The 20,341-nt window shown below is 54.7% G+C and overlaps 2 protein-coding genes across 8 annotated transcripts in view; one reads left to right on the forward strand and one right to left on the reverse strand.

Annotated features, from left to right (window-relative positions):
* Positions 1 to 318: 318 nt before the first annotated feature.
* On the forward strand, positions 319 to 19,599 carry dgki (diacylglycerol kinase, iota). Of its 4 annotated transcripts, XM_037242745.1 has the most exons (34): positions 319 to 812; positions 5,046 to 5,154; positions 12,356 to 12,451; positions 12,520 to 12,594; positions 12,668 to 12,724; positions 12,794 to 12,859; positions 12,985 to 13,053; positions 13,224 to 13,340; positions 13,412 to 13,486; positions 13,561 to 13,656; positions 13,739 to 13,821; positions 13,888 to 13,948; positions 14,025 to 14,138; positions 14,341 to 14,475; positions 14,552 to 14,630; positions 14,698 to 14,753; positions 14,912 to 14,974; positions 15,086 to 15,159; positions 15,237 to 15,348; positions 15,425 to 15,511; positions 15,579 to 15,691; positions 16,280 to 16,342; positions 16,620 to 16,720; positions 16,788 to 16,867; positions 16,946 to 16,990; positions 17,076 to 17,145; positions 17,216 to 17,256; positions 17,341 to 17,465; positions 17,545 to 17,570; positions 17,656 to 17,693; positions 17,772 to 17,892; positions 17,995 to 18,031; positions 18,116 to 18,215; positions 18,277 to 19,599. In XM_037242745.1, exons 1-34 carry the CDS (start codon positions 616 to 618, stop codon positions 18,382 to 18,384), a joined length of 2,889 nt encoding a protein of 962 aa, XP_037098640.1. In that variant the 5' UTR covers positions 319 to 615; the 3' UTR covers positions 18,385 to 19,599. The 4 variants fall into 4 exon arrangements, with proteins under 4 accessions (XP_037098640.1, XP_037098638.1, XP_037098641.1 ...); XM_037242743.1 differs by having other exon boundaries at positions 323 to 812; positions 12,668 to 12,859; XM_037242746.1 differs by lacking the exon at positions 16,280 to 16,342 and having other exon boundaries at positions 324 to 812.
* The window catches only part of LOC119116923 (protein NLRC5-like), a 138,789-nt gene continuing 123,922 nt past the window's right edge, over positions 5,475 to 20,341 (reverse strand). Inside the window, exons 31-36 of one of the 4 annotated variants that reach the window (XM_037242699.1) lie at positions 8,248 to 8,418; positions 7,979 to 8,149; positions 7,710 to 7,880; positions 7,445 to 7,615; positions 7,176 to 7,346; positions 6,851 to 7,101 (exon numbers count right to left, since the gene is read on the reverse strand). In XM_037242699.1, coding sequence (XP_037098594.1) covers positions 6,900 to 7,101; positions 7,176 to 7,346; positions 7,445 to 7,615; positions 7,710 to 7,880; positions 7,979 to 8,149; positions 8,248 to 8,418 — 1,057 coding nt within the window. In that variant the 3' untranslated portion in view covers positions 6,851 to 6,899. Of the gene's footprint in view, positions 5,622 to 6,850; positions 7,102 to 7,175; positions 7,347 to 7,444; positions 7,616 to 7,687; positions 7,881 to 7,978; positions 8,150 to 8,247; positions 8,419 to 10,807; positions 10,994 to 20,341 lie in introns of those variants that run through there. The other 3 variants (XM_037242700.1, XM_037242703.1, XM_037242710.1) reach the window with 3 other exon arrangements.

Raw genomic sequence — 20,341 nt, forward strand, 5'->3', positions numbered from 1 at the left:
GTTTTGTGACTGATGATGCTGCAGAAAGGATGAGAGGGAATATCCCACAATGCCACGCGCCTTGTAGCATACAGAGGATTGTTAGCCTCGCCGCAGCCGTCGCTTTAGCACTTTTAAAAGCGCTCGCTCACAACGCAAAAAGCCTGTAGTCAGACAGTCATCTTTCACAACAAACGCTTTGTCCTTTTCTTGCTAGCTTATTATTGTTTCAAAGCTGAAGAAAGCAAAGTGGCCCTTGACTACGAACCGGTCGTCTTATTTTGAAGGAAGAAGGACAGTGTGCTTCCGGTAGTGACGTCACGTGACAGCAAGCGCTTCGTGGTGAGCAGCAGTCGAGTGCAGAGCTCGCCTGCCAGCCAGCCAGCCAGCCAGCCAGCCTGCTGCCAGCGTGCCTGCAACCTGCAACCTGCAGCCCGCTGCCTGCCTCGGGCTCGAGAAGAGCATCATTCGCGGCCACAAGCTGGACGACGTGCGCGCGGAGCCTGCACCTCTTCGTCCCGGAAGCCTCGTCCACCGTCTGCCCGTCGTCGCCGGCGTCCGCGGGTGAGCCAGCCCGAGCGGCGGCGGAGCGGCGGCGGAGCGGGGCGGGGGGGTCCAGCGCGAGGACCGACCGCTATGGACCCCCAAGCGGCGACGCAGGCTCCGGCGGCGCTCGGAGCCGACGGCGGCGGCGAGTCGGAGTCCGGCGCCGGTTCGGAGGACACCTCGGCGGGATGCTGCAGCGACACGTTCAGCAGCCTGCCCGACATCGAGCAGGAGAGCCTGGAGGACAAGCTGAGGGGGCTGGCGTTCCGGAAACAGACGTCCTATCGGTACGTGGACCTTTCCCAACCCTCATGCGTGTTTTCGGATGCTGTTTATGCCTGTCACTCTCCGCCACTGGCAGAGAGAGACTCTCTCTCTCTTTCTCTCTTTGTGTATTTCCACTTCTTACTGAATTGACATCAGCGCATTTCAATCCAATTGCATAGCTCATCCAAATTGAGCTTCTTCGCAACAGCGTGCCCTAATTAGTTCTCACGTTTGTGTAGCTTCGCATGCCACCGCGTTTGTGTTGCAAACATTTCTCCGCGTCGCGTCGCATCGCATCGCATCGCAACGCATCGCGTTGGGTGTTAGCCTCATCTTAGCAGCCTCCAACGTGACTTGCTTTGCACACGGGGAGCATTTCAAGCGTCGACAGGGACGATGCCTTGTTGTGCGGGAGCATGCGAGGAGGAGACACACTGGCACACACACACAGTCACTATTGATTGTTCATGTGAGTGTGTGAACGCCAGCCGCAGCCTGACACCCACCCCGGTGTGACTGGCAGCTGCGAGTGAGAGTGAAGACAAAGTCACACACGCACAAATGAGTCATGTTGTCAGATGGCAGTGTCAGGAAGGTGTGCAATGCCGCCATCGGATCCATCGCACAAGCGTCATGTGACTTTGTTGACTGGAAGGCCATTCCAGTTTGTGGGTTTGTCTCCATGCACTTTGTCTTCCCGTTGTTGGCCTTGGAAAAAGAAAGAAAGAAAGAAAAAAAAAAACTCTTCAAGACGTGTTTGTCTTTGAAGGATGACTGGAGATTGCCTAATGGACTGCAAAATGGCTGCTTGAAGCCAGCTTCCTGTGTGTCTTCAGCCGTGGCTCTTTGGCGTGATAGATATGTTTGCCAAATGTGGCGTCGCCAAGGGAAACGGCTGACTTTTCAAAAACAACCACGCTGGGCAAGCATCTCTGCAAATGGCGGACGGCAGGCAGATTTTGCTCTCCTCCTCCAACGCCGTTCGCAGGTCATCGGCGACGCCACTTAAGAAGGTCGTTCGGCCCGGCCCGGCCCGGCTCGCTCCTGCCAATGACCAAATGTGGACATGTGCGGGAGGCTGAGAAAGCATGCGGTCCGACACCAAAAGCTCCCCGGGTGAGGAGGGAGGGGCTTACTCGTGCCACTCGGCGTTTATGGCGGCACGTGCTACGTTTCTGCCAGACATTCGTCACGCTCGCGCGCTCGCTCGTGTGTGTGTGTCCTTCCAGAATAACGTCCCTCCTTTCATCTATTCTTAGACTTGACATCCCGCCGCCGCAGCCTCCAGAAGAATCCTTTCTTTCTTTGGGTGTGTGCGTGAATGAGCTAGTCACGGAGTCGGTGTGTAAGACATTCCTCCAATTAACTGCTCGGTGGCAAAGGTGCACTTCCTGTCTGCGTCGGGGGCACGCTAATTGGCCTCCGGAGGCAAAATGGATCCTCGTGTCGGGCCCGTTTTCATTCCAGAAATGTGGTCTTCTTATGTAACTCAGCCTCGTGAAGTTTGAAGTGGCGAGGAGAACGCGGCAAGCCTAACAGGATTTGTCCCCGTGTGTGTATTTGCTTCTCGTGCCTGTCGTGGCTTATTTTGCCCATAACTCGGCCGGGCGCTCTTTATTAGTCGTCTGGCTGGAAGAAGCTTTTCCGCTTTGGATAGCAAGCTATAAAAAGAACAGAAATGAGAAGTTCCTGCGATGGCATCACTGGAAAGCATTTGTCAATTATTTCTCCATCTTGAGCGAGGACGTCGCAAGTCGCCTTGTGCAATAGAAATGAGGACAAGCAGCGGCGCACGTGACCTTTGGCCGGCCGCCAGTCGACAAACCGCAGGGGGCCTTGCCTCGCGCCTTGAGGTACTCCCTCCCACTGCGGTTCCCACAAGCCCATCCGTCCCCTTTGCAGTGATAATAAAGCCCCCGGCCGAGTACCAGTTACTACTTTCCTATTTGCCCTTTTGTTGCCTTTCGAACTGTGCTTTTTAAAATACCTAGCGCAGACTGGAAAGGACTTTTTAGCTTAACTCTGGCAGCTTATCAAATTCAAATTGAAGTCGCGTACGGCACGGCACGTGCGTTCACCGAAAAAGGTGGAAAACGTCGGCTCACGCGGGGAGGATTATGGACAAGTGGTCATCTCGCGGCACTCACAAAAATCAAGCGGGCGCTCGCACACACACTGCGAGTACATTCTGCCCTTATTGTGTTGGTCTTTGCGGATTGTCGTTTCATCCTCTGCTTCGTTTTGGATCAAATGCACGCACGCACGCTCTCAGTGGTACATCCCCACGCACACACGTGCAACCCGGCAGGCCTCAGCTACAGAGATACGCTATAATTAGTGAGACAGCATCTTTATCCCACTGTGCGCACACATGTGCGTGGGGGGGGCGTCATTAGCAAATGATGAATTTTATTAGGCAGCTGCGCCTGCAAGTTAAAAGAGGCAACACACCTCTCCAGCTCAAATTGGAACGGCGCCATCACCAAACCACTTAGCACGATGGCGACCATCGGCTTGCCTTGCTCGCTCGGCTTTTCTTCTTCTTCACGTTCCTCGCCGTGTCTCTCGTGTGCTTCTCGTTGCGCTCGGCATCTATTCTCAGCAGGAGAAGGTCAGAGATGCACAGGCGAAGCCGCCCACACATCACAACACGCACGTTTTAAGAGGCCGATTTTCCGGCTTCATCCAACGCGTGCGAATCGAAAGCAAACGGACGATCGCAATGGTCGTGACGGCCATAACCACGTGAAGCTGCAGTCTCCGAGTGGGAGTTTTGTGGAAGAATAAATGTCCCACAAAAAATGATTGCGTCATCATCTCAATCGAATTTGACCCTCACTTGAGTCAGGGTGCAAAAGAAGGCGGGAGTGGGAGGATGGAGGGAGGGATGCGAGGAGAAAGTGAGTTGTCCAGGAAGAGGATGAGGCATGAGTAGGAGGGAGGAGCCAAAGGATGAGTGGGAAGAGGAGGACAGAGGAAGAGGTGGAGGATGAGGAATCGGCCAGGGAACAAGAGGAAGAGAGAGGAAGGAAGGAAGGAAGGAAGGAAGGAAGGAAGGAAGGAAGGAAGGAAGGAAGGAAGGAGAGCGAGCAGTAGGCAGCAGGATGAAGAAGGATGAGAATCTCCTCGTCTTCCCCAATGTAGCCGCTAGCCCGTCAATGGCGTTTTGCACTGTTTGCTAGCATGCAGCGACAGTAAGCTGCAAAGAGGTGGGAGTGGGCGGGGCCTGCTCTCGACGTCACCGCTTCCCCGCAGCCGTCGCGGCACACTTGAAATTTCCCAGAGAGGCAAGAGTTTATAAATAGAAGCAGAGGAAGGTCGGAAAGGAAAGAGTCCGACTTCCTGAGCGCAACCTGACGACGACGGACGGGATGCGCCGCGGTGACACACAAAAAGAAAAAGAAACACAGCAGCAAGCCGCAAAAAGACGGAAGCTCCAAAGTGTCTACTTTGGGCTTCTGCTTGTTTGTTCTTTGGTGGCGCATTTTTCTTTGTGTCAAGTCAAAAGCGACCACCTCACTTCAACGTAGTTCCCTGACGTCACAAGATGGCAGCAAAGCGCTACTTTGGTCCCAATGAAACGCCTTCACTCATCAATTGCTTTTGGATTCATTTGTAGCGTACGTCGACGCTCATGTCGCATAGTCTGCCATTATGCTAGTTGTGTGCGCGCGCGCGCGCGCGCGGTAATGTCTTCCTGCTATTGTGGTTTGTGAAACGCGCATTCCTGCGCGCGCGCCCGCCCGCGTGTTGGCGAATAATGTCCAGATTGCACGGGCGTTTCCTGTTTGTGCGTCGTTCCTCTCGATGCGTGTCATTTCCACTCAAGCGAAACCAGAACAATGATGTCGCCACGGCCCATGTGAACATGTGAAACGCGCAACTCATCTGTCATGCCCAGTCAGCATACATCCTTGCATTTCTCCCGTTGTCACCCACGCATTACTATTTTTATCCCAGGATTTGCGTGTGTGTGATCACGTTCCAGGGCGTGTAAACAGACTCCTCTTTGTCCTCCGGCTTGACAGTTGGTGACAGGCGGCCCGCTGAAACCGAAGCCGGTTGCCACTTAAGTCCCTGGGTCATTTGTTTAATAAAAAAAAGAAAACCTCATTCATTCATTTCTAATTCCGACAGCCGCGTCAGAACATCCGGAAAGCCCATAGTGGCGGCTCCTCCTTAATTCCTTTGCACGTGCGTGTGTGCGCTTTAAAACAAAAATCTTCTTTTGTGCTCCCCGCCCCCCCATGCAGGAAAGCCATCTCACGGTCGGGCCTGCAACACCTGGGGCCGCTGCAGGTAGCCCCGCCTCCCGCCTCCAACGGCCCCGGCAAGGAGCTTCGCACCCGCATGGACTGGACGGTAGGCACCTCAAAGTACTTCTTCCCGATTTGACGCTGGCTCCACGTGGAGGAACCGCCGGAGACTCAAAGTGCGGCACCATGCGAGTCAAAGCGCTTTGGCCATGTTTCTTTTTTTGTGACTCATCTCCCGTTGAAGTTAAAAGCGCCACTCCGTTATCATCTGCACTCGAGCCACAAATGGCCACTGGAAGGCCGCTGGAGCGCTCTCGTGTTCTTTTGTCGCTTCGGCCGGTCCAAGCCAAGCGGAATTATTTTATTTTTTTGCCGGCGTAACAATCCCGTGACGCTTCCTTTCTCCTCATCACGGCTGGCCTAAATTTAGCACGCCGCACGCACACCGGGCGATGTCAATGATGGCTCATTGTGTCTTCTTTTACATTCCACGCACTTTCGGCACATTCTCGGTTAATAATACTTCCTTCCATACATATCTTTTTATTATTCGGCAAGACATTTCCCTCTGTCCAGAAGATCCTTCAATCAAGATTCAAGATTCAAGATTCAAGAGTTTTTATTCGCCATGTTTGAGCGTGCCAAACAAGGAATTTGACTTCGGTAAAACACACCCTCTGTTCAACATATAGGTGACTAACAACACTCAGGACATGTGAATAATGGCAAAAACAGTGTAGACAAATTCAAAAGGTGTGAAGAGCAGGATGTTATTGCACAGTAATGCCTCTGAGACTCTATGAGTGGTGTGAGTTCATCAGAGCAACAGCCTGGGGGAAGAAGCTGTCTCGGTGTCTGCTGGTTTTGGCGTACCGAGCTCTATAACGCCGTCCGGAGGGGAGTAGTTCAAACAGACTGCAACCTGGGTGAGAAGGGTCTGTAGAGATGTTCCTTGCACGTTTCCTGGTCCTGGACAGGTACAAGTCTTGGATAGAAGGGAGGTTGATTCCAATGAATCTTTTCTGCAGTCCTGATTGTCCGTTGCAGTCTGTGCTTGTCTTGTTTGGAGGCTGATCCAAACCAGACAGTGATGGAGGTGCAGAGGACAGACTGGATGATGGCAGTGTAGAAGGTCTTCAGAAGCTCTCGCGGCAGGTTGAACTTCTTGAGCTGTCTCAGGAAGTACAGCCTCTGCTGGGCCTTCTTCCGGACAGAGTCTATGTGGCCGGTCCATTTCAGGTCCCGAGAGATTGTGGTTCCCAGGAACTTGAAGGTGTCTGTGGAGAGAATAGTATTACTGCGGATAGTGAGGGGTAAAAGTGGTGAAGGGTCTCGCCTGAAATCCACTGTCATCTCCACGGTCTTGAGCGGGTTCAGCTCCAGATGGTTTTGGTTGCACCAGTGGACCAGCCGCTCCACCTCCTGTCTGTACGCAGTCTCATCACCGTCCTGGATCAGTGAAATCATGTGAAAGATCAAACCTAGACAAAACTTAAGATAGATACAATCAAGCGTTTGGCATGCATTGAGCACTTACGTCATTCATGAAGGCAACATGTTATTTCAAAGTGCACACCAAATAGAAATATATCATCAGATCATCAAGTTATTCTCAAAACATTTCTCATGACCACATAGTCAGTCCATCACATCTCGTCTAAAAATGTCTACTTCTGTGGTCGTTATTGATTTGGTGTGTACTAGCTAGAATGAGATGCTTCAAATGTTTCTTTCTGGTGTGACTTTAGCTGCTTTAGTCCATGAGCTGTGAGCACATCTGTTTTTGGAGCTACCCATTTTCCTGTCGCCGGTCCATTCAGACGAGCGAGCGCCATGGAAGATGTTTGGAACCTACCACTCGAGCTTCACACTGCAGCGAGGATCCTTTTGGACCTCCGCCAAGACCTGCCTTTCTTCCTCTTTGATGTCATTGCCCCGCAGCTTCAGCTCTTGGAGGTGGGAGGGGTTGGACCGGAGAGCCTTGGCCAGCGCCTCGCAGCTTTTCTTCTTCAGGTTGCAGTACCGGAGCCTGAGAAGACAAGAGGGCGGCCGGCTGACACAAGCCCAAGGTTCTTGGGCCGGCTGGCCTTCTGCCGCTCGCTCGACGGGGGTGGAGGAGAGCCTTACCTGAGGACTTGCAAGGTGCACTGCGGCTTTGCCAGTCCGGCGGCGAGCGCCTCCAGCCCGTCGTCACACAAGTCGTTGTAGCTGAGATCCAGCCTCCTCAGGCTGCAGGGCGAGCTTAGAACGGAGGCCAGCGCCTTGCAGCCTTTCTTGCTCAGCTTGCAGTTGATGAGCCTGAGAAGACAAGAGGGCGGCCGGCTGACACAAGCTTAAGGTTCTTGGGCCGGCTGGCCTTCTGCCGCTCGCTCGACGGGGGTGGAGGAGAGCCTTACCCGAGGCTTCGCAAGGTGCACTGCGGCTTTGCCAGTCCAGCGGCGAGGGCCTCCAGCCCGTCGTCACGCAAGTTGTTGAGGCTGAGATCCAGCGCCCTCAGGCTGCCGGGCGAGCTTAGAACGGAGGCCAGCGCCTCGCAGCTTTTCTTGCTCAGGTTGCAGCACTTGAGCCTGAGAAGACAAGATGGAGGCTGACACAAGCCCAAGGTTCTTGGGCCGGCTGGCCTTCTGCCGCTCGCTCGACGGGGGTGGAGGAGAGCCTTACCTGAGGACTTCCAAGGTGCACTGCGACTTCGCCAGTCCGGCGGCAAGCGCCTCCAGCCCGTCGCCGTACAAGTTGTTGAGGCCCAGATCCAGCTCCCTCAGGCTGCCGGGCGAGCTTAGAACGAAGCCCAACGCCTTGCAGCTTTTCTTGCTCAGCCTGCACAACTGGAGCCTGAGAAGACAAGAGGGCGGCCGGCTGACACAAGCCCAAGGTTCTTGGGCCGGCTGGCCTTCTGCCGCTCGCTCGACGGGGGTGGAGGAGAACCTTACTTGAGGACTTGCAAGGTGCACTGCGGCTTTGCCAGTCCGGCGGCGAGCGCCTCCAGCCCGTCGTCGTACAAGTCATTCCACCTGAGATCCAGCTCCCTCAGGCTTCCGGGCGAGCTTAGAACGGAGGCCAGCGCCTCGCAGCTTTTCTTGCTCAGGTTGCATTTCTCGAGCCTGAGAAGACAAGAGGGTGGCCGGCTGACACAAGCCCAAGGTTCTTGGGCTGGCTGGCCTTCTGCCGCTGGCTCGACGGGGGTGGAGGAGAACCTTACTTGAGGACTTGCAAGGTGCACTGCGGCTTTGCCAGTCCGGCGGCGAGCGCCTCCAGCCCCTCGTCACACAAGTCGTTGCGGCTGAGATCCAGCTCCCTCAGGCTGCAGGGCGAGCTTAGAACGGAGGCCAGCGCCTCGCAGCTTTTCTTGCTCAGCTTGCAGCCACTGAGCCTGAGAAGACAAGAGGGCGGCCGGCTGACACAAGCCCAAGGTTCTTGGGCCGGCTGGCCTTCTGCCGCTCGCTCGACGGGGGTGGAGGAGAGCCTTACTTGAAGACTTGCAAGGTGCACTGCGGCTTTGCCAGTCCGGCGGCGAGCGCCTCCAGCCCGTCGTCGTACAAGTCATTCCAGCTGAGGTCCAGCTCTCTCAGGCTGCAGGGCGAGCTTAGAACGGAGGCCAGCGCCTCGCAGCTTTTCTTGCTCAGTTGGCACCACTGGAGCCTGAGAAGACAAGAGGGCGGCCGGCTGACACATGTGGGCGGCCGGTTCAACCTGCTGGCTCGACGGCACCTACACTGATTTTTGAGAAGCCTTGACCACCGGCAGCAGCATCAGGAGCCCCTTGTCGGTCCGAGCGTATGGCCCAAGTTCAAAGCAGCTCATGGCTTTGTCGGAAGCCCGCAAGAAGAAGACCAGGGCCGACCACATGGCCGGAGGTACGTACATACAGTGGAACCGCAATTCTTTTAGGTACTTTTGGATCTGGTTCAGCAGGGACTCGTCCTTCAGCTCTTTCAGGCAGTAGAACAAGTTGATGTTCTCCTCAGGAGAGTTCTTATCTATCTGTTGCTCGATCAAGCGGACTGTTTCTGCGTTGCTGTGGCTGAAATTCTTGGGAGCCTTCAGCAGCTCGCCCATGAGCTCCTGGTTGCACTGCAAGGAAAGGCCCACCAAGAAGCGGAGGAACAAGTCCAGGTTTCCCTCACTTTCTGAGGCTTTGCGGATGGCCGCCTCGTGGACCCGGACGAGCGACGTCTGCTCGGAATGCATCGGGAGCTCTCCCAGCACGTTCTTGTTGTCCTGGAACAGGCTCATCATCACGTAGAGAGCGGCCAGATATTCCTGGATGCTCAGGTGGATGAACTGAACATCTTGCCAGCGTTGGTATTTATTGAGCGGGAGTACCTCCTTGAAGACCTCGGTGAAGACTCCCGAGTGTTTTGCGACCTGCGGGTCATCCAAGCCGCTTTCTCGCAAGTCGCTCTCGTAGAAGATCTGTCGCTTTTTCATGAGATGGTGAAAAGCCATCTTGGCCAGCGCTTTGACGTACTCCGTGGGCTTCTGGCCGCCTCGCTCCTCGGACCTGCCCAGGTGATAGAGGAGGAACTCTGTGTACATCTCGGTCAGGGTTTCGGGCAGCTTCTTTCCGTGCTGCCGATAATCTCGGAGAACGGTGGCGGTGAGCCAGCAGAAGATGGGCATGTGGCACATGATGAAAATGCTGCGGGACTTTTGGATGTGCTTGATGACGTTCTTCTCGTCATTGGGGAACCTCTTCCTGAAGTAGTCCAGCCTCTGGGAGCGGCTGAAGCCTTTCACCTCGGTTCTGCCGTCCACCAGGCGCGGCGGGATGTCGCGGGCCGCCTGGGGCCGCGTGGTGATCCAAAGCCGGGCGCAGGGAAGCAGGTTCCCCTTGATGAGATGCGCCAGGAGCACCTCCACGGGGTACGCTCGGGTCACATCCAGGCGCTCCTTGCGCTCGTCGCTCAGGTCCAGTTTGAGGCGGCACTCGTCCAAGCCGTCCAGTACAAACAAAATCTTGACGCTGCTGCTTTGGTAGGTGGGCTTGCCCAAATCTTGCAGCCTGACCAAGATGTGCTGCAGCCTCTCGATGGCCGCCTTGCTTTTGCACATGAATTGCTGGATGAGCTCTGCCAGCGAAAAGCTTTTCTCCTCCTCCAAGTTCAACTCGCGGAAGGGCAAGGGAAAGATAAAGTCCACGTCTGTGTTGGTTGTCCCGTTGGCCCAGTCCAGGACAAACTTGCGCACCAGGAAGGTCTTCCCGATGCCCGCGAAGCCCACGGTGACCATGGTGCGAAGGGGCTTCTCGCTTTTGAAGATGTCGCACGGCTCGATGGACTCCTCCTCCTCGTCTTGGCCGCGCATCTCCATCTGAAGGACCTCGTGCTGCTTGTCGGGGAGACCGGCGACGCCGCGGCTAATGTGGAGCTTGGTGTAGACGCTCTCCAGAGCCTCCTGCTGGCTGCGCTCTGTGTTGCCCTCGGGAGCCTTGCAGTACATGGCCCGCAGGTTCTCTTGCAGCTCCCGCTTGAATTCGCCCATCTGGACCTCTAAGGAGATGCTATCTGAGGGCGCACGGGTGACACCTGAAGGAGATCAAACGCGTCTTTAGGCCTGGCCGCAAGCGTGCTGTGCGCCCATGCCGCCACTTCCACTCAAGGAGGCAAGTGAAGGAGGCAAGAGGGGTAGGGCAGCATCGGAGAGCTGCTTTGTGGAAAGCCCCCCCCACCAGAAGCCACGCTCACCTTACCTTTGATTTGCAGCTTCTGGGCCAGTTCATAGTTTTTCATCTTCTTCAAAATCTTGCTGGTCTCCGCTACAGCCTTCTTGCTGTACCTGTTCACCAGCTCTTCGGCGATGTAAATCCGGTCTGCGTTTGCTTTTTTGCCCTTAGCCAGACGCATATGAAACTTGAACTTCTTGAAGTCCTCCTGCCCCAGGTCTTCCAGCGTTTTCAACAGCAGCTCCTTGCTCTCGGCATCCAGAGCCATCTTTCCCCCGTGAAACTGAAAGCAAAAGGCGAACCTTGATTTTCTTGCACAACACCATTCCACACCCAAAGCGCAGAAGGTGGCCTGATTTCCACCCTTGTTAGGACTTGCTTCCTGGTTCTCGAGGCTGCTCAACACTGACTTTGCTACTGGCTTCGCTTCCTTGTCGTTACGTTCCCTAACGAAGTAGCTGACCCCCCCCCCCCCCCCCCCCCCCCCGCCCAAACTTCAATCAAAGAAAACAACTGACAATATATGGAGAAAGCGTCCGACCATCCGGCCGGCTCACTAAATAACGCCACAAACGGTCGCTCCTTGTTAAAAGCAAAACTATGTGTCTATACGGGTCAAAAAAAAGAAAGCAAACTCACTTGTCGGTCTCCTTCGCGTTGTCTGGTCTCACCGTGTGAGCGAGCGAGCGCCTTTCCAACGTAATTGTCGCCGTGGCATCCAAAGGTGTCAGACCAACGCCCTGCCCTGTCTGTACAAGCCCGCCCACTTCATACATAGACAGTAGGGGTGTAAATCGCGGGTTTTGTCACGATACGATATCATATCGATACAAAGAAGCACGATACGATATTTGCCGATATCTTAAAGCCTGCTGTGATTCATTCACGATACATCACGATATAGTGCTCTACGATCGATACATATATATTTTTTTAAAAATAAAAAATATAGAACAATATCCTGATTTATAACAATTCATACGCAAAATCAACAAGGTACTGCAAACTCTTTATTTAGGAAATTACAACAGTATTGTAGTATACAAAGTGCTTATTTTAACACTGAACTTTGATGTCGTGTTTTTTCTTTAAATGTGCATAGAGATTTGTGCTCCCTGAATATTTGACCACCGCATGGCAGGATTTACAAACTGCAAGTGTCTTGTCCGTTGAGTCATCTTTTCTTTGGAATCCAAAGTGCTTCCAAACGAATGAGTTGAAGCCCAAAGGGGAGCGAATTTCCTCGTCTTCTTGGACACTAGCCATAGCACCAGCCCAGGAGCCGCGTAGTTGTCGGCTCCCCTTTCACGTGCCTGCTCTGCTCTGCTCACAACACGCCGCGTACTGCTCCCGGAAAGAGGAAGCAAGCAACAATGAACTGGATTTCAAAATAAAGTCGCGTCTAATGTCCGAGGTCAAACACGGCGATATAAATCGATGTTTACGTTTAGCATCGATGCCAATAAATCGTAGAGCCTTCCATCGATTAATCGATGTGTATCGATGAATCGTTACACCCCTAATAGACAGACAGACAGACAAGGAAATTCACTTTGGGAGAAAGCAAATTCTCCGCTGGCGCGCTCTGATAATCCCAGCCCGCCACAAAAATGATGGCAGTCTCGCCCGCCCATCCACCCGGCAGGAGAACGCCGTCAACGGCGACCACCTGTGGATGGAGACCAGCTGCTCGGGCGAACTCTGCTACCTCGGGGAGGACGCCTGCCTGCTCAAGGCTGCGGTGAGCTCGCTCCAAGTCATCTGCCGCCTGCCCGTCTTGACAGCCGACCTGTGTGTTTGTGCTTGAAGAAGTCTGCGCCCAGGAGGAAGTGCGCCGCCTGCAAGATCGTCGTCCACACCAGCTGCACCGAGCAGCTGGAGAAGGTAGTGCACACGCACGCACGCACACAGCAAGTCCAAAGCCCTGACGTGACGCCTTGGCTGTCTCGTGATCAAGATCAACTTCAGGTGCAAGCCGACTTTCAGGGAAGGAGGCTCGCGGTGCCCGCGAGATGTAAGTCTCCCGACGGGAGGTCCGAGCGGGGCCAGGTGTAAGGCGGCGCCGTCTGCTCTCTGCCGGCAGAACGTGCTGAGGCACCACTGGGTGCACCGCCGGCGCCAGGACGGCAAGTGCAAGCAGTGCGGGAAGGTCGGTGGCAGCCACGCAGGCGGGCAGGCCGGCAAAATGGCCGCCCGCCCGCCATGCCGTCAAACGGTCTCTGCGAGCGACATCCCTTTCCGTCCTCGTCTTTTGTTTGTCCTTTCCTTCCGCAGAGCTTTCAGCAGAAGTTCTTCCACAGTAAAGAAATCATCGCCATCAGCTGTTCGTGGTGCAAGCAGGCTGTGAGTTGGGCTCAAATCGGAATTCTCGCGCGCGAGCGAGCGGGCTTGCCCACCATCTGAGCGAAATTCCGTCAGACTAGAAACAAAACATGTAACGAACTCGGCGGTGTGATGTTGTGGGAAAATGTTGAAACGAGCTGCTGGCCGGTGCTAATTTGTGTGCCGGGCAGTTCCACAACAAGGTCACGTGCTTCATGCTGCACCAGATCGAGGAACCGTGCTCGCTGGGCGCCCACGCCGCCGTCATCGTGCCTCCGTCCTGGATCATCAGAGTCAGGAAACCGCAGGCGAGCGCCAACCGCCGAGCTCCGAGCGCTAACGGCGCTTAGCGCTAACCGCTAAGCCCATCTATGCACAGAGCTTGCTCAAGAACTCGGCCAGGAGGAAAAAGCGCACGTCTTTCAAGCGCAGGACCAGCAAGAAGGGGCCGGACGTAAGCGACACGGATGGCGACTTGCACGTGACCTCCCTCTCGGCCGCACGCGGCGCTGACGTTCCCTCCCTCAGGAGTCCAAATGGCGGCCGTTCATGCTGAAGCCGCTGCCCTCGCCGCTCATGAAGCCCATCCTGGTCTTCGTCAACCCCAAGAGCGGAGGCAACCAGGTTGGCATGAGCGTGGCTAGCGAGCAGAAGGTCAGAAAGGTCGCTGGCCGTCCATCCCAGCCCATCTGCTTCCTGTCCGCAGGGCGCCAAGCTGCTCCAGATGTTCATGTGGATCCTGAACCCGCGGCAAGTCTTTGACCTGTCGCAGGGCGGCCTTCGGGAGGCGTGAGTGTTCGGCGCTATCCATGAGCGACAGAGCGCCACCCTCTCCGCTCTGCTCTGCTCTTTCAGGTTGGATTTGTATCGCAAAGTGCCAAACTTGAGGATCCTGGCCTGCGGTGGAGACGGCACGGTACATTTTGCGTTGACCCCGCCCCTCCTTGGCCTCGCCCCGCCCCCTTAGCACAATCCATTTCCTGCTTGCCTAGGTGGGCTGGATCCTGTCCACGCTGGACGAGCTACAGATGAACCCGCAGCCTCCGGTGGCCGTCCTTCCTCTGGGAACAGGAAACGACCTCGCCAGGACGCTCAACTGGGGCGGGGTGAGTTCCCAAGCGTCACTCACCTCCCAAATGCAAACAAACCATTTTTGCTTTGTCTGCTTTACATTTACAACAACAACAACTCCAAAAAAACATGCCTAAATGTGTGTGTCCCAAAAGTTTTGTCCAAGAAGGCCACAATCCAAGAAGTTTCCGCCATGCAGCCTTCTTCCTGTGCTTGATTTGATTTTTTTTCTGGCAGGGCTACACGGACGAGCCCGTGTCCAAGGTTCTGGGCCAGGTGGAGGACGGCTCGGTGGTGCAGCTGGACAGGTGGAACCTGCAGGTAGAGCAGAGCCACGGCGCCGAGCGGCAGCTCCAAGACGGCACGCACAAGGTAAAGGAGAAGCGGCGGGCGGCCGTGCGGGCGTGCGTGTCGCCGGCGTGTCGCTAACGTGCGGTGACCCGCTCAGCTGCCCCTCGACGTCTTCAACAACTACTTCAGCCTGGGCTTCGACGCTCACGTCACGCTGGAGTTCCACGAGTCCAGAGGTGAGCGGCATCCGTTTCTCTCACCTTCTATTCTTAACCTTGCCACCATGTTTTCTTTGCGTTCCAGAGGCCAACCCCGAAAAGTTTAACAGTCGCTTCCGCAACAAAATGTTCTACGCGGGGGTGAGTCTGACTTTTCACAATTTGCCTTCTTTTTTTTCCAAGCAAATGGCAAACTGTTGAACATGTTTTCACTTTTGCACGGTTTGAAAAGAGCCGCTTGCAATTGCCTCAACGCAACTGTGCGCGCGTGCATGTGTGTGCGTGTGCGTGTCTGGCAGGCCGCCTTCTCCGATTTCCTCCAGAGAAGCTCGAGGGACTTGTCCAAGCACGTCCGAGTGGTGGTGAGTGCAAAGACGCTCTCGCCGGATGGCTTTCACGTGGGCCGTGCCCGCGATGACAATGTGACAAATCGGATGGAGTGAGAAGCAACGGGACGTGTGACACCTTTGCAGTGCGACGGGACCGACTTGACTCCCAAGATCCAAGATTTGAAATTCCAGTGCATCGTCTTTCTAAACATTCCCAGGTGGGTTTGTTTGGGTTGGCGGCGGCGGCGCTAGCTAACGGCGCCAGCTAACCAACCGCCACGGTCTGGTACCGCAGGTACTGCGCGGGCACCATGCCCTGGGGGAACACCGGCGACCACCGCGACTTTGAGCCGCAGCGTCACGACGACGGCTGCATCGAGGTCATCGGCTTCACCGTGGCCTCGCTGGTAGGAGGCGGGGCTCGCCAAACGCCAAAGAAAAAAAAGAAAGAACGCTTTTGAGAATTATTTTCATTGCTTCCAGGCGGCGCTGCAGGTGGGCGGTCACGGCGAGAGGCTCCACCAGTGCCGCGAGGTGGTCCTCACCACCTTCAAGACCGTGCCGGTGCAGGTCAGTTTGACGGCCGGCCGGCTAGCTTTTCAGATGTGACCTTTGACCCCCTTCTCGCCTGGCGCAGGTGGACGGCGAGCCGTGCCGACTGGCGCCGTCCACGCTGCGCATCTCGCTGCGCAACCAGGCCAACATGGTCCAGAAGAGCAAGAGACGCACCTCGGTGCCGCTGCTCAACGAGTGAGTCACGTGCACACACACACACACACACACACACACGAACGGTCTCGGCGGCGTGCGTGGCAACTAACACTTCTGCACCGCATCTTTGTGTGTCTGTGCGTGGCGGCACTGCAAGAACTCAGCTGAGCAAGATGAAAGGGATGCAAGCGATAATGACAAAAAAGCGCCACTAGATGGCGACATCGCGGCCACTCTGGCGGGATGACGAGCGAGAGAAATGCAGCGAGTTTTTTGGTTTCCTCGCTCATGCGTCCAAATGTCATTTGGCTTCCTCCTCATTTGAGCACTTTTGAATTTAGCTCCTGTTCTTCCTTTTTTGGCGGCAGTTTTTGCAGTGGTCAGCTCAAGGCAAAGTGACTAACCCGTGCTCTTGGACCGTGTCACTTTTTTTTGTGGGCTGCTGGGTGCCTCCTCAACTGACCTCTTTTCTCCACCTCTCCATCCTCTTTGCCCGCCCTCCTCTCTCCCTTTGGCCTCGGCACCATTTGCGTCTTTTCCTTCCGCTCCCTGGCCACGCCTCCCCCGTTCTCTCTCTCTCTCTCTCTCTCTCTCTCTTGTGTGTGCGCATGCGCGTGGCGGCGCTAGTATTCAGAAGGTGTGTGCAGGTGATCTGCGCCGCCTCTCTGCTCCCCCCGACTCCTTCTCTGTGTAAGTACCTGAGCCGCTGTCATGTCAACGTTCTGCCGCCGCCGCCCCCGCCGCCTGTGTGTGTGTAAAAACCTTCACGCGCTTCGAAAGCTCTGAAGCGCCAAATCTCCTCGCAGCCATGCGAATCTTTTATCAAGCGAGCAGCACGTCGCCGTCTGTCCTTTGTCGTCTGCTTTCGGTGTGCCGTTCGAGCAGCTCGCTTCCCGCGTTTTGCCTCCACGTTACGGCGGCGGGTCTTGAGCAAGCGTCTTTGCGCACGTCCATGTTTCCCCGGCAGCCCTCACGCCGTCCCCGAGCGGCTTCGGCTGCGGGTCAACCGGATCGGCCTGCACGAGTACGACCGCTTGCAGTACGACAAAGAGCGGCTGCGGGACATCTGTAAGTGCGCACGTTAGGCGCCGCTCCGTCCGACCAATTGTTGAAGGGGATGACGTTTGGCTGCCAGCGGTTCCGGTGGGCATCGTGGTGGTGAGGGGCGACTGCGACTTGGAAACGTGCAGACTCTACATCGACAGACTGCGAGAGGCGAGATCCTCGTCTTGAAATCACTCGACTGTGCATCTTCCTTTCCTAACCTGGCCCAAACTTCTTTGTACTCAGCAGGACTTGCAGCAGGCGCCCTCTCTTGGCCACAGAGTGCATTACCAGGTCGGCTGGACCGAAACCAATTCGTAGTCACTTTGCGCCACTGTTGGGTGAAACGTTTATTTTAGTTGACGTTTATTTTTTGCAGGATGAGAGCCGGGGGATGCCTCGGACCACCTCGGCTGGCAGACTCTCTTCCAGCTGGAGCTTCTTGGATTGTGAGTTCAAAAAAACCCCGACACCATCGTTTGACATGAATTTTTCAACGTGGTCGTTCCCCCCCCACAGCCACATCGGCCGATCGCTTCTATCGCATCGACAAGGCCCAGGTAGGAAGCTCCGCCGGGAGTTGACGATGCCTTTTGTTTGCTTTGGCCCGCCGAAGACCTTTTGTCGCTGACGTCCTTCCGTAGGAGCACCTTCACTTTGTCACGGAAATCTGCCAGGACGAGGTGTTCATCCTGGACCGCGAGGGCCCGGCGGGGGGCCGGGTGTCATCGGCCGGGATGCCCGACCTGGTGGCGGAGCCCAGCGCCGGGTGCGAACGAGCCTTCTGCCGTAATGCCGTCGTCGTAAACGGCAGCCCGAGTAATCCTCCGTGTCGTGTCTGTTTCTAGCGCGCCGTTGACTCCCGAGGAACAAGGTAGCCGGTCGCGCTAGCGTGCTTTGCGCTCCGTTCCACGCACTCCACTTGGTGGATGAGTTCCGCTCCGATGTATCTTTTGCAGCGCTGTTGACGGCGGCGAGCGCCGGGGATCTCTCCACGGTACAAAAGAACCTTCCTGTGTCTTGATTGGACGGACACACAGCAGCCAAGCCAGCTTGATTTGTGTGTCTGGCGCAGTTGTCGGAGTGCGTGCGTCACGGCGTCAGCCTGCTGGTGCGAGACGCCGCCGGTTGCTCGGCCCTGCATAAAGCCGCGCGGAAAGGACACGCCCAGCTGGTGGTCTTCATCCTGCAGCAGGGTACGCCCAAATTGCAGCGCCCCCTGCTGCCACGGCAGGCATGCAACAGGTTGGCTCCGTCTAAAATTTAGACTCTAAATGGATCGTCCGTTTGCTCCTCAGGATCCAAAGTGCTTCTCGACTTGCCCGACGGAGAAAAGTACGTCGGCTTGAAAGGTTGTCGTGAGCGCGTGCGACTCCAATGCACGTTTTGACCCGGTTTGTGGTGTGCGTGCGTGAGCAGAGGGGACACCGCCTTGCACAAAGCCGCTTGGGAGAAGCAGCACGCCGTGTGTCGGCTGTTGGTGGAGGCGGGCGCGTCGCTTCACAAAACCAACTTTCAGGTGCGCTCACGCCGCAGACGCAATGTCGTGGGGCTCTCCTGATTTTGGCTGTGGCTCACAGGGGAAGACCCCGGTGGAGCAGGCGGCGGGCGACCTGGAGCTGACCTCCTACCTGAGCAGCCACAAAACACCTTCGGCCCCCCACGAGGACTTGGAGACGGCAGTCTGACGCAAACACCCACGCGCTTTTCACGCTCGGGCGCAGGTTCCGCGTCAGCGGGCGCTTTCCGGCCCGCCCGGCTATTTATTTTCTATTTATTTATTGATCGAGAGAGAGATTTATTGCGAGCGCGCTTTGGAGAGCGGCCGACGTGCTGAAGTGTTTCCACCCGTGCGAGCCTTTGCGCCAAAGACGCGATGATGCACGTGTCCCACCCGAGTGGCTCACGGGAACAAGTATTCTTTCGCCGCTCCAAAAGCTACGACTAACAACGGAGCGGAGGCCGAGATGCAAAATGCCAAACGAGTGACATTCGCAAATATCAAAATATCAATAAAATCTTCTTTGAAATGTGTTTGGAGCCCTTTGCTACTCTGATGTCAGTGCCAAGTGTCCAAATGGCACAGCTCAATCAGAACTGCGTCTTTAGACCGCTTTTACATTTTTCACTTGACTTCCGCTCCATACATTGCATCCCAAGTTTGTGAAAAGGATATTTAAGGTGAAGCCATCATATCCAATCAACTTTGCAGCTGCCGTCCAACTAATTCTGAGCCATGTAAAATGAGCAGATGGCATGTCGCTGCATTTGTCCGCTAATCGTTTACATTACATGAGTGTTTTTAGTCTTGCACTGAGGGAGGTACAGTGCCGTGCCGTACTTGAGCGCCGCTTGGCTTGGGGATTGTCTTCTCCTTTTCGGACTCGAGCCTTTTTTCTCATCAATACATCAGAGAAGAACTTTGCCACGGTAGAGATGACTCGCATGTAACCCTTTTGCAATTTTTCCACTCAGTTGTGAATTGAACCCCAGTGAGTTATTTGCTCAATTTGATGGAAATAGATTGAAAAACCAAACAAAAAGTGCCACACGTGCATCTCAAGGCGAATGTACGGCGATAACTTGAACCGCAAAGTCGGACGAGTTGACTCGTTTTAAGCAGGACTGGGATGGAATGACAATGAAAATAGTTTGGATGGGGTGAACTGAATGAAAAGCTTGTTGTACAGTTTTGTGTTGAAAGACCGATTGTTTATTTTGGGCGCATCTTTGCTCCAAGAAAGATATTGGATTTTGATTTGCTCGACTGATATGCACACGACGATGGCTGCTTGTGGGCGGGCGGGCGGGCGGGGCCTGCCTCTTCTAATCCACACATTTAATCGAAACTTTGTATTCCATTTATTCTCACTAGCGTTGGTTCTGCATGGCATTTTCTGACCTCACAATTGATTCTTTTCCAGTATTGGCAAACATTATTATTATTATGAAGATGAATCTTATTGTTTCAACTATTAAATGATTGTTTGGAGTGTTTCATATCCGGGCTTATTTTTGTATCGCTGCTGAAGATGACTTGAAGTGCTTTATTTGGAAGATGATGCTGTTTCTCTGTTATTCTTTGTTGGAATGCATGTTTCCTCTTTTTCCATCGTCACAATCACCCATACTTATTTCTGCTTTCTGGTCCCGGGAATCTACAAATATGGACAGTCTATTTCATTTTAAATAAAAGTTACACGCTGAAATTCTTGTATGAAGTGCATCTTCTGTCCATCACCCACGATCATGGTGCTGGTAGCTTGTGAGCAAAATGCTCGGGCGTATCAATGCGAGCTTATTTAATTTTAGTGGACAAAAGTATTTGCAGCGCTCATTTAGGAAGTGAAAGAACCATAATGACAGAGGCGTAGCCAGGAATTTTTCCAGTAGGGGCGCACGCCCACAGGAAAAAAAATCGAACATCACCCACGCCGTTCGCTGATCGCTAAAACGTCCGGGAGGCAAACGGTGAATGGATAACATCGCGCACATAGAATAGCGCAAGCACACTCGCGCAAGACCGAAAGAAAAAAACGGCATGAAAATGAAGAATCGAAAAAGCTCGATTTTTTTTTTTTTCTTTTTTTTTTTTTTTTTTTTTTTTTCAACCGGGGCGCAGGGAGTCCTAACCGGGGCGCCGCC

Source organism: Syngnathus acus, chromosome 23 (genome assembly GCF_901709675.1).
Source record: "Syngnathus acus chromosome 23, fSynAcu1.2, whole genome shotgun sequence".
In the NCBI taxonomy this organism is placed as follows: domain Eukaryota; kingdom Metazoa; phylum Chordata; class Actinopteri; order Syngnathiformes; family Syngnathidae; genus Syngnathus; species Syngnathus acus.

Excerpts from the sequence above, each read along its gene's own strand:
- dgki (XM_037242743.1), top strand. The coding sequence starts at position 616 with ATGGACCCCCAAGCGGCGACGCAGGCTCCGGCGGCGCTCGGAGCCGAC. Across the intron at positions 12,595-12,667 it reads GCACCGAGCAGCTGGAGAAG|ATCAACTTCAGGTGCAAGCC; the intron begins GTAGTGCACACG and ends CTCGTGATCAAG. Across the intron at positions 13,822-13,887 it reads CAGGGCGGCCTTCGGGAGGC|GTTGGATTTGTATCGCAAAG; the intron begins GTGAGTGTTCGG and ends CTGCTCTTTCAG.